Source organism: Anthonomus grandis, chromosome 1 (genome assembly GCF_022605725.1).
Source record: "Anthonomus grandis grandis chromosome 1, icAntGran1.3, whole genome shotgun sequence".
Lineage (NCBI taxonomy): Eukaryota > Metazoa > Arthropoda > Insecta > Coleoptera > Curculionidae > Anthonomus > Anthonomus grandis.
This window is the reverse complement of record NC_065546.1, coordinates 11,239,211-11,252,899: the sequence shown is the minus strand read 5'-3', so window position 1 is coordinate 11,252,899 and position 13,689 is coordinate 11,239,211. Positions and strand designations below refer to the sequence as shown.

At 31.6% G+C, this 13,689-nt stretch overlaps 1 protein-coding gene across 9 annotated transcripts in view; it reads right to left on the bottom strand.

Moving 5' to 3' along the window:
• Window positions 1-13,689, bottom strand: part of LOC126744524 (tyrosine-protein phosphatase Lar) — a 1,889,525-nt gene that overhangs the window by 98,165 nt on the left and 1,777,671 nt on the right. For all 9 annotated transcript variants that reach the window (XM_050451972.1, XM_050451980.1, XM_050451999.1 and 6 more), the window contains one exon: window positions 965-1,075. In XM_050451972.1, the coding sequence (XP_050307929.1) occupies window positions 965-1,075 (111 nt within the window). The remainder of the gene's footprint in view (window positions 1-964; window positions 1,076-13,689) is intronic.

The window sequence follows — 13,689 nt, the reverse complement described above, 5'->3', positions numbered from 1 at the left end:
GTTTTTTCCCATTATTTTATTAAAACCAGTTGTTAATTTTTTTAGTGCATCTTCTTTTTCGTTTTTATTTGTTGGTGTCATCTTTTTATCAAATAAAATTTGATAACTTTCAAGTAGTGTAACAAATAATACTTGTTCGTTTTTATCTTGTCCTAGCTCTTTTGTTGCATCGGAATCTGAAGAATCACTCATAGTTAAACCAGTATTATAATCACTGAACTTTTAAAAAGTTTGAATCCGAACCGAATTACACGAACACACTTAATACTAATAGACACACTGATAGAAAAACGAGTTTTGACAAGTGTCTTGTCAATTTTGAGAACTTACTGCGACACGCGCTTACTGCGACACTAGTAGATACTTTTCTCTTAAGTAGTAGGTACTTCTGTTGGGCCGTACAGTGTAGTATTTACTTCATAGGCGAAGTAGATACTTTTATGTAAAAGCAAATGCTACAAAGTAAATACTTTTTAGCGAAGCATTAGCATCTACTATTTTTTATGCATTTCACCCAATGTCCTACTGCTTCTGTAATTATTGTTATAATTATACATTACCGTTATTTTTAAGAAATGTATGTATCCTGTTTATTTGTTTCTTGTAGATTGGTAAATAGATTTTATAATATTAATAATAATTATTATAATAATAATAATAATGATAATTCAAAGTTCAATAACCTTTTCATACTAAAGAGGCTGGAAAAGAAGAAATCGCAATTTTTATATGATCTAAAAGCACTAAGTATTTGACTCTCAAAAAAAAAACCTGCCCTTTATATTCTGCCAGGCATAGAATATATTTTTAATTAATTCAAAGGATGGAACAGCAAAATACAAAGATGCTACCGAGGTCGTTTTTCATATTTTCCGTATAACTGCCACTTCAACTGGCGCGTTTTTCAGCTCCAAACGTGACTCTTTTTTTTAAACTGTTTTTTGAAATTATTGTGTATACATACCTTTAACGTAAAGTAATGCAAACTTAGAGTAGTCGGTTCCTATTGAGTTCTCTGCGACGCACTCGTATTTACCGTGGTCCTTCTCTTCGCTGTTTTTTATTTGCAGTGCACCTGAAAAAGAATTTCATATTAAAAAAATTGCTGCTATAAATTTTGAATGATCCTCCAAATCTTTAGGAATTATCGATCTAATCAACTTCAACTTGTAACTCGTCCTTTAGCATTGCATTGTCTAATGTTTATCAAAAAGTTCCTGGAAAAACGAAAGTCGACGCCAAACAAAAATTGGCTTGTTTTATTTGTCATGCACCTCATAGATCGGAAGCATGAGGAGGCACTCCATTGTAGAGTAAAAGGGTCCGTATCAGGTAACGTGCTCTAGAAAGTGCGGGATCGCCTTTCAAAAATGCGCCCTTTACTTTTATTACGCTAATAAATAGCATTTCCTTTCCGTTTTATGTTTTTGATGGCAAGGCAGGTGCACCAGAAAGGAGTTTAAATTAGTTTGGACTGATGTAAGTTGCACGGACAAGTTTTTCTTAAAAATTGAAATGATAGTTTTAACATTAGATAAATATAAACCATAAAATGTAGGATCAAGTTTTTTAGGCAAAAGTATTCAATATACGACTAATACCCAATTAAGGACGACCGAATGCGAGCAGTAATTATGAAACCAAATAGCTATTTTAATGAACCAGAGTATTATCTCTTTCTTCTTGCATGCTGAAAAACATATTTGGATGTAAGGAATTAACAAATTTAAGAAAATTTGGTAAGTCTTGCTTCCTGCCATTCCAAAATATAAAATGTCCTTTAAGTTGAAATTGTTTCATGATCAAAAACCACTGCGGAGAGCTACATTAACCCTTGAAAAGTAAATTTGAAGCTCAGCAAGTCATATTGATTATCACTCATGTAATATTGGCAAGGTTAAAGTTACTAACAACAAGAATATTATTAAATTATAAGTTTTGGTAACCGAGTCACAATGCTTCGCATACACAGATAGATCACAGACGAATACAAATGCAACTAATTCAATATCCGTCACTATTACCAAGACGCATAGAGATCAACTTTTTTCAAGTGAATTGTCAGTCAAACGAAGGGTTCTTCTTGTTTCCAATTGCTTTCGTTCCTCCATCCTTCTAATATAAAGACGGCAGAGTAAAAAGTTTAGACGTTACAAAATATTGCTGACAACACTCACGCTAACATAGCTAAATTACTTACTCCTTGGAAACTTAAGTGGAATAAGATTTTGTATATCCTATAAAGACAAGTTTCTTTTTTAACTAAATAAAAATGCGCGATGAACAATAAGCTTTACCATAGATATCCACCCAAGATTTTAATCTTACGTTTAGCGCTTCAATTGCTTAATCTGATTGAAAAACGAATACCAAGACTTGCAAGCCCAACCCATGAAAATGAAAAAAATATCTAGAATAAACATCTTAAACGTAGCTTAAATTAGATTTAAATTCACTATTTTTTATCTTCTTGAGGATAATTTTGTTGCAGAATTGCAAGAGCTTCATCTTATTTTGCAGTGGTATTCTGCGTCTTACTCTAGCAACACAGGAAAACCAAGACTTAATTCAAGAGTTCTACGTATTACTTGCGAAAATATTACCAGGGGATTCGCTAGAGGTAGATCATTCAATAAAAATCTAAAATTTACTACCTATTTTTTTTTTAAGCGATTACCATGCTACAAATATGGCAGAGCATTTTGACAAAGAATTATTCGCAAACCCGTATAGCAAAGGGATTGATATAAAATATTTGAGAGATATAATGAAAATGTACAGTACATATTCTAGGAGATGTATAAATAATGGAAAAAAATCACAGTCACTCCTTTGGTGAATTACAGAGGCTTTTCCAGTAAGCTTAAGAACAGATTAACCTGAGCCAGAAAGGAGTACTTACAAACTTACCACTTACCACTTAAAATATATCAAAAAAGTGTTTATTTTTATAGAGCTATAGTGAATATTGCAATGAATTTCCATCTCATTTTCTGCTCTTATCTGCAGCATATCCTACATATAGTATAATTACTACTTATATTTGGGGGATGTAGGGCATAAACGTGTCCCAATAAGATCATGTATAACGTAACTATATTGTATATCTTTTTTTTTGATACAGCATGATAAACGTTTGAAAGTCAGCATTTTTTTAAAGACTATTAATTAGGTTCAATATCCAATTAAGTTATGCTTGCATATTTTTTTTACAAAGAATAATATTATAAATATTTACAAAATATTTAACTGAGGTGTCGTTATATTTAATGTATTTCATTTTTTTTCTTCTTTGTGCATGGGCCTTGCATGATTAGTTTTTAAATTATTTTTTGGAATAGATTATGTATTCTTTTAGCTTGTATGGATTTAGTACATGCATGTTAGTACTTATGTCATTAGTTTTAAATATGATTCAAAAACTTAATCTTAATTGTTGTTTAATAAAATATTGGGTCAAAATGTTGAAGATCAGAATCTGCACTGCAGAAATTTGAATTTGTCAGCCTGTTATTTGCATATATATTTTGAATTTTACTTATAAGTTATGCACATGCAAATCGTAAATTACTACTACCAACACAGTTCTTAATATTATTCAATGTTCTGGCTGACAAGTTTAATATTATAAGACCTTAGAACATAAGTTTAACTAGTATATGAGTCTTCAGTTTAAAGTGATAAAGATAAATATGCAATATAGATGAACATAGTAATAAATAATATAAGATCGACCTGGAGAATCAAGACAAGGTGAGCTAATGATGAAATATTAAATTAAAAAGATATTAATAAGTAGAGAAATTCAAATAGCTACAAAAAAGACAAGTAGTACTTAGTATATCTAAAGTTTAGTGGGAGAACCTGCTTAAGAAACGTTATCTATTTTAAAAAGTCGTAAGTCTTATCGAAAAATTCGTAATCCAAAAACATTAAATGAGTAGGCAAAATAAAGACAGTAGGAGACCAAATATTCAGAAGAAAAGAGAAGTTTTCGAATATTGAAATATTTATATAATATGAAACCATTGTAAAATACAGACAATATTTAAAAATCATTTACATATTTGTAAAGAAATATACCTACATTAATTTTTAATTTTACGATTTGATATTAAAAATACTAACTTTAAATGATCATTAACAAAAAATACTCTCGCATTCGCAAATAATGAAATTAAAAGCGGTAACCGCGAAAACAGCTCTTTACCGAGACTTAAAAGAATGCAACGCGGCCCGTAGAAACACACTCGTACTTTAGGTCTCTTATTACGGACCAATTTGTCAGAAAAATAAACAAAAAGAACGGGAAAAATTCGTCCCGTTTACCACGCAAAAAGAAATCCTTTTATGAACGTTTTACGTGTCAAAATAAATGAGACTTTCTGCATAAGAAAAAGTTTCGGATACCGGCTCTGCTGGCATGTCGAAAAAAAAACAACCACAGGCATAGGGAAAACTGTCAAGTTCGCGGCTGGGTCTCTTTCTTTGTCGCCCTTTTATATTTAGCTTCTTTTGTCAAAGTAATAATTAATTTTCTGAATGACAAAAACGACAGATTGAAACGATTCTGTTTTTTTTTTCATTCAGTGCAAAACAGTAATGTGGCGATATGATGGAAATTAAATATTTTAGTTAATATATCAAACTTGGCAGTTTAATTAAAAATTAGCTTTTAATAATAATACTATTTTTCTCCTTTTTATAAAACGTACATTTTCAATTTTTAATTTTACTTTAGTTCTTACTATAATAAATACTCTAGATAATTAAGAATATGTGGATATAAAAAATGTAAGAAATCTGTAAAACGCTGAATAACATACTAAGCATTATATTATGATGCCCTACATTTAACGCATGTGTTAAACTTATGTAAATATCTATTGAACATGAAATTTATTAATTAATTATAGAAATGTTTTACACTAAGAAATTAAAATTTGTAGAAATGTCTTTGGAAGAGAATATGATTTTTGATACTCAGTTTGATCGTATATGTGCTGGACTGTTTTTGCTTATATGAATGATATATCTACTTTGATATCATGGCGAAATTTGTTTGTTTCCTCGGACATTAGTTACCTTTCTCTATAGTTTTGGTTTGTATGCGGTTTTTTGGCTGTTCTAAAGCTCGCTGGTCTTGTGGACCAAAATAAGTATCGTAGATTGGTTTGAACTCTTGGTTGAATCCCCAATAAAGCCACTTTGTATTTTCCTATATCTATCCATTTATGTGACAGCTAAGATGCAAAAAAGTCTTTCGTTTATAATTTTAAATATTGAAAACGTATGGATTTATAAAAAAGTAGATAATTTTATATATACGACGATGGTTTAAATATGATTAGGACATTTTGTCCACCTTTTCGGACGCTTTTCGCTGATGGTATCGAAGATTCCTTGGGCAACTCGGACAGCCATGTACGCATCAACTCCAATACCTCGTCTCCCGTGCTGATCTTTGACCTCCGAGGACTTCTTAATTGTAGTCGCAGGGTTATAGATCTGGACTGTAGTGAACGGTGTTCCAGTACCTCCAGCCCCAATTTCGATATTGGATCGAGCGTCACACGACCCATGAGGGTCGTCCATATGAGGGCGCGCGTTATCCTGGAAAAAAATTCCACTTCGTGCTGGAACGCTCTTCCGTTTCGAACAATACGCAGATTTCACGTATGTTTTTAGAATGTTACAGTAGTAAACAGCATTGGTGGAACGCTGGATACACCGGAAGTCGACGCACAATCTCCACCGGTCCTAGACCATAGTTCACATAACTTTACCTGCGGATTTGACTGTCTTTGCTTTGACTAGCATGCCTTCCTTCTTTTTCCTTTACAGTTTAGATGACATGTTATGTTCTAAAGTGTATTAGTATAGCCAGCTTGGGTCTTCACTACAGAGATTCGCGCTAAAAAACTGACTCCCTTCGCCTCGTATCATGTCAGATGTTGAAGGTGCTCTTTCATAATAAGACTCTACACTGGCAACACTAACGCCACGTTCAGCCGAAATAGCTTGAACATTAATCCTACGGTCCTCCAAAATAAGTTGTTCTACGAGACGAATATTGCCTGGTGTGATGCCGGTTCGCGGTCGACAATCATGCGGCTCATTCTTAACGATTTTGCAGCCATCCTTGAATGCTTTGGCCCATTTAAATACAGCAGCCCTACTGAGGTACTCACAACCGAACTGATTTTGCAAATGCTGAAAAATTTTCTTGTTGTTAACGCCTTCTTACACTAAATAAGTTGCGCAACAGCGATCGGCACTTTACGTTCACTCATGGTCATTAGCACGCACGTGAAACATGCGCTCCCGAGGAAAAATATGCGACACTATTTTAACGGACTCACCTATAAAGAAGTCCATATTTAAAGTTAAATGATTATAGATAACCTATATTAGAGAAATGGACAACAACATCGCAACGCTGCTCGATCGCATTTTTGATACTACCGATACAAGGAACCTTTACCAGTAACGTCAAAAGATATTTACATGATAAATATTTATTAATAATAGGTTATGTTTTAATTATAAATACATTACCATTTATGTACTTTTTATGCGTTTTTTGACTTACTTCAGTCGTAAAGGTATTTTTACATTTTTCTACCAAGACAACAAAAATACATAAAATCAGTTCTGTTAATAAAACCATGGACAAAATCGAGTTTTTTTATTGTTTATAGCCTATTAATAGATACGAATTTCCACAAAAATACTTGAATTTAAAAGTAAAAAGATTCTTGTATTTACCACACACTTCACATCCAAGTTTTTATTTAGGTTTATTTCTATGATCCCATATTCCACGCACAAACGACAAGTTTTTGCCATCATAATAGTTCGCAAAAACATTAAAATGAGACCTTTTACCTCTTTCATCCAAAACCGAAAGAAGAAATACAGAACTTTACAAATGTTTAGCCTGCAAATGCGTTTGATAAGATGACATCGGGCATCACTGAGCTTTTGCTTGCGCTGTTCCACTTCAAATTTTTTAGAAGTGGTTTTAGAAATAAAATATTTTAATTTTTTTTTGGTTTAAAGATGTTATTTTTGCTCTTATTTAATAAATCAATCTAAAACAAGATATTTTTTTCATATCTGAAATAGGGTAAGCTGTATATTAATCGATCACTTACGAACAATTTAATATTTAGGCTTATAGAAATATTTGTTTTAAGGTAGATTATAAACACAATTAACTAATTCATAAAATGATGTGTTTCACAATATTTTCAACCATTTAAAGAAGATCTGTATTTACATTTATAATGTTTAAAGTTAAGGTGTATAAGGACAAAATTTTATCTAAAGGCTAAATTTGTAGTGATTGGCCGATCTATTTTTATGTTTGGTCATCAACCTGGCCAGTGATTGGCATAAACGGGTAGAAAGGAAAATAATACATTATAGTTATAGGATTTAAACAGAGGTTTAATAATAACCTATAATAATCTTATTTATTTAAAAAAATCCAGATTAAAAGTAAGTAGCTTATCCTGATAAGTTGCATCGTAAAAATTAACAACGAATCGAAGTTGAGTTAAATGTTTATCGTCGCTTTCACTGTCCCTAAATACATTTCTAACCTGGTCTTTGTGCATGCCTTCCTTTAAGTTTAGTCCTGGATTAGCACAATTCCTAAAATTCCACTGATTGGGAGAATCTAAATTTATTTGAAAGGTTTTATTATTATCTTTATTTTTTCTTTAATTTTCTTGTACTTCCGTGCCAAATTTAACATCACTTTTCTTCTTTTTAAATTTCGATTCTCTTCTGCCAAGTTCCTTTTTTCAATTTCTTCTTTTTTCTTAATCTTCCTCTCTGTCAAGCTTCCTTTTTAAAATCTTCTTTGTTTATTTATTATTCATTAGCCGAAGAATTATTAGAACAATTTTCTGATGTTTTCTTGTCTTCATTTAGCTCTAGTGTATTATCGCTAATCTTTTTTTTTAAATTATTTATATAAATAATATACCAAAATGAACTCGTCAACAATAGCAATTATTGTTATAATTTTATTCAATACTCTTAAAGAGCTTGATACTCTTATAACCAGGTGAAAATTTTTCGTCTATCAGAGGGTTTTTCTTTAAAAATGTTTAGAACAGCCTAATTAGCGGCTTTGATGCAGTCACACTTACGGATTGCATTATTCCTATTCTATTTAGATACAGTGAAATCAATATTATATCTAATTTGGTATACTGTTGCCAAACTTTCAATCTTTGATGTGTTGTATGGCCGTCAATGTAAAGAATTACAAAAAAAAATGACACCAGATAAGGCATCGATATAATACAATTCCGAGATATTCAAACCAGTTCTACTTTCATTCATCCATTATCGCTATGGCCTAAGCCCCATTTCTTTGGCAGTGAGCTAAATACAGCTATATGAATCCGTTTAGGTTTTAATATGGGTATATTATAATTGGATTCATTACTTGACCCGATGAAGAAGATAAACACAACTGTTATGTTTGATTTAGCTAGTCCAGAATCTATGTGATATACATTCCGATTACCTCGGGGAGGTATGACTTTTGTATTTTGATAACACAAATAAAAATAGGTCTTATCACCACTTTAGTGGGATTTTGCAAAATATGAAAAAAAAACCCGTTAAGTACTCTTCTATATTGGAAAGCCAAATCAGCTCAACTTTGTTATTTTCTCAAAGTTACCCTGCTTGACTATATTAAATAAAGTGTGGCACCAATAAAACATTTATAGAACATATATAAGTATTATACAGGGTGTTTCAGAACTATGGGATCAAACTTCTGGAGGTTGAAATGCATATCCGCCAATTCTTGATTGGTAAAGTTTTCCATTAGCAATAAATGTTTAAAAATTGTAAGCTATAAAATTTTTAAACATGACATTGAGAATTGACATTGATAAGCGTTGATTTTAAGCAATTTTTGTTATGGTATCATGTACAAAAGGTAAAAATAAATGCATCAGATCCTATTTAGGTAATTAATATTTTTTCTAAATTTAAACGCGTCTTAGGGCCGTAGTGGCGTAGTGACACATTTCCGGACATGGGTTCCTATACTCAAATGGATTCTGCTGTTGCACTAAACACCCTGTATAAATTATAAAGCATATATTAGTCTTTTGCTCTTCTACACAATTTTATTTAAAGTAAAATACTTCAATCAACATTAACAAATATATCATATTGAATAAACTTCTTAGGTCAAAGAAATCATATCCATGCGACAACTCGACAAGGAGACTTGGATTGATGCCTGTCATCTGTCACAATAGCAAGTTTTTTACTGGTTTTATTTATTACTGGAAAGTTCATGTCATTTGTTGTTAAGTTGTCAGTAATAATTCCCCAGCCTTATATCGATACACGATGTAGCAAATTTTCGATTAAATGCAGCTTTTCAGATATTGATTGCCGAGGCTTGGGGCCGTGTTACGGGCTGGCAAGTCGTAAGACTCGTGATGTTTTTTATTTCCATGTTCTGTTATTTTATCGGGGTACGCGATGTATCCTGGTACAACCAATTTTCAATTATTCAATAATTAATTACACTGCGTCGGTCAACATTTAACTCGGCAAGTTAGCCGTTTTTAATAATTCGTATCAGTACGCGATGTAACCAAAATTTTGCGGCTTACTAAAAGCGGGAGTCGATCCAGAACGTAAGGCATTATTTTTTTGAGGTTATGGAATAATGTTAAAGTGGCGTTACCCGCATTAAGAGCTAATTAAGCAGGGTTTACACTATTACTTTTCTAGCGCACAAAAGCTAATCATATACCAATGGTGAACGATAACTATAGGTATAGTTTACCCCAGATATCAATTTTAAATATTTACTTTTTGATTTTTAACTATTATTATAAGAAGAAATATAATAAGTATAGAATTTTCATAGCAGATCAAGCATCTTTAGCATAAACACGTTCAATCAATATTTTCCTTAATTTAAAACTTATTTTACTCACCTGTGTGTGTTATTATTCTGTTTTAATTATTTTTCTGTTTCTTATTAATGATATAATGATAATTATATCTAAGACGATTGAATCGTGTTCTATTGTAGCGTAAAAAATGATATAAGATCAGCAAGTCACATTAACTCAAAACATTTTTTTATATACATATAAGATGATAAAACCAAACATATAAAACTAAAGATGCACAACTTTATAAGAGTAACATTGAAATGCTAGATTTAGTAAACAATAACTTTGTTTGAGTTCAGTTATATGGCCATTTATGCCTATGTATATTTTTATTCATTATCTTCTGCTTCATCCAGCTTGTTCAGCATTTATTTTATATAAATACCAGTTGCTTTGCAGGCGCAAATTAGTCATTAAACGGTAGTCTTTAAGCAAACTTCATGTTAGTTTATAAGTTGCTTTAATTGTATTCTTCTTTTTAATTAAACGAATTATTTTTAAAAAAGGAAGTTTCAATTAATAAAATAAAAGTGGCGCAGTCGGTAGGATCCTTTAGGAGCGAAAAGTTGATCCATCCATGAGTAACACGAAAATTGAGTACGCGAATACTCAGTGAGTACGTGAGTGCTAGTGACCCAGAGGATTATCAGTGCTAAGTGATGCTAAGTTATCAGTGCTTACTAGTATCTTATAGTCAGTAGTACTAGATACTTAGTGTATGTGATAGCACCCAATCGATTGAGTTCAACGCTCATCTGTTTCAACAGTTAAAGAAGGATCTAGAACATCTCAGGCAACAAGACTACATCTTTTCGCTCCTGGCAGATCATCTCAATTATTGGTTCGCCATTGTGAGAGGCCAGTAGGACAATTTGGCGTATGCTAGTGTCCACTACAACCATCTACGACAGTAGCGGCAGATAGTTGATACAAGAACGAAACTGAGAAACTTTCAATTGTAAGTGTTTACAGAATTGTTTCTTATAGTTGTACATCTTGTTAATTAAGATTGAAACACATGTTGTATTTGTTTAATGATCGGTTAAGTGATATAACTTATCCAAGAGTTAGTCGTCGTAGTACTGAAATTACAATTTTTGAAAACGATTCTAGCAACTTAGGTCTAGAACAACAATACGCTGAAATTTCTGCGAATAGCTTAGTAACCCTAGGTCTTGTAAATAACGAAAATTTTGCAGAAAGTTCCACTGTAAATAATTTAGATTTTAATTCGAAATCAGATAATAACAATATGGCTGATGTTTTGCGATCCAATGTAACCCTTTTGAAAACGTTTGACGGTCAGCCATCACGGTTAGATACTTTCATTAACCAAATTAACTTATTTCATACAAGATATTACAATGCAGATCCATCGCAACAGGAATATGTTATTTTAGCTATTAAGAGTAAAATCATAGGAGAAGCGGAAGACTTTTTACTTACCAGAAGCGATTTGAATTCATGGAATTAAATTAAATTAGCCTTACAGCAAAAATTCAGTGACCCTATAACTAGAGCAAATCTACAACAATTGATTTTCCTTACTAGAAAGAATGAGTCAACAAATGACTACATTCAAAGATTAAAAGCTTTAGTAAATAAAATTAATAATAAAATTTGCTCAGAAATAAATAATATAGAAGCCAGAACTATACTTATAAATCAAAACGAACTAACAGCAACTTAAAATCTTCTTGCTAATATCTCTAGTGAATTGAGAACATTATTGATAGTTCAAAACCCTCAAACTCTAGACCAGGCAATTGACATAATTACTAATTATGAAATATTAAGCAGTCAGAACCATTTTAAAAATAACTATTTACAAAATCACAACCCACACAAACAAAATACACAAAAACCTTTAAATCAACCTCAAAATAATATACAAAGAACACAACACAATCACAATCAAAATAAACATTACCCGAGTCAGATTCCAAAACCTCAGAATCAATATTCTCCATAGTAGAAATGTTTTTCCCAGAAACCATAAGACCTTATATTAGCACCCTGCAAACATGCAAGAAGAGAAAAAGCTACTGAGGATTCTGAGGAAGAAATTGAAAAAGAAGATCTCGGTTTCGAAATTATAGACTTGACTGAATTAATCAAGGAGAAAGAAGAAACAGATGAAGAGGTTGGGGATGATGAGGATGATTTACCATTATCCACTCTATTACGTAGTTCATTCTGACTCGTTTTTTTTTGTGTTTCCTAATGTTTTTACAGTTTTGAATTAAAAAAACTAGTATTAGTTAAATAGCTGTTTTTTTTAAATAAATTACCAATATTACCGGTAATTTTACATCTATAGGTAAGGCCTTTACATGGATGATAAGAAAATAGCACAAAAATCTTTACAACCTTTTCTAATCTGTTTGGGGTGGGGTAGTTCAGTACTAGCAATATACTTTTAAAAAGTTTCAGATTAGTTCTAATTTATATAATGTATGTTATAATAAATTATTGTAAATTGTGTATATAATTTTAAGTAATTATTTCTTAGAAAAATTAAATAGTAAATGTATTAAAAAAAACACATTGTTTTATTTCGATTATGAAATTGATGATATGCAGTACACTCTTTTTAACTGATTATTTGTAGTACATTAACTTGGTTAGATATGTAAAATAAAGCTGAAGAGTTTTATTTTATCCTGATCAATATCTGAGGTTTACACGTGATCAAAAGCGCCGTATGTTCCATCGCTAACCCTATTAAATGAAACTTGGTTTTCCCGCCTTAATTTACGATTTTGATTGGTCCAATTATCAGGTCAAACTATCATCAAGTTAGTTACAACAGTTTCCGTTGCCAAGCGAGAGAACGCTAGCAGATTTGTCAGAGCAACTTCTCCCAGTTTGTAAACCACCACTTCTCTATACTTTTGGGAAACACAGGGTTGTTGTGGCGAATACAGGCTACAGCAGTCCACGATTCGTCGTACCCGCGAGTGTATCAGACGTCACGGAGGCCAAATTGAACCTACTTATGAAGTTTTTAAGTAATTGTTTCCAATTATTAGCTTCTTTATTTATTATTCTTTTTTCAGGTTGTTTTTTTGTGTCAAGAAAAACAAAGGTTTAACATATAAGGGTTCTTTTAACTTAAAATAAAACAGTGATTTCTTAGTTATTTTTTTTCGAGAGAATATGTCTTTTCTTTAATTTAAGGTTTAAGCTATCTATATTTATTATTTCAGAGTCTTTATCATTAAGGGTGTTAAAAATTTAAATCTGTAATAATGTACAACCAAGTCCGCCCTGTTAAAATAAACAAGATAAATGTGTTTTAAGGACATTTTAAGAGGTCTTTTTTAGCGTTGATCACGTAAAATTTTTATTAAATTATACCAAGTACTTCAAAAGTTATTCAAGAAAAAATGATTTTAACGGGAGGGCCTATAGGAAATTTTTTTATAGGAAAGTTTCATATTATTTATTTTCTACATAAATCCGAGAGATTTTCCACATTTTCCGGGACACTCGGTATAAGTGGGGCTTCGTATGTATGCTTCGATGTTTGCAGGCTTCTTGGCATAAATCTGTGACTTCAAAAAACCCTACAGTCAGAATCCTAAAAGCGTTAAATCGGTAAATAACACGAGTAGGAACAAACTCGTGCAATATCATCAATAGTTCATAGGCGGCATGATATGTGGCACTGTCCTACTGAAACCATATATCGTAAAAATCAATAACTTTCAAATGAGGTACAAAAAACTGTGTTATC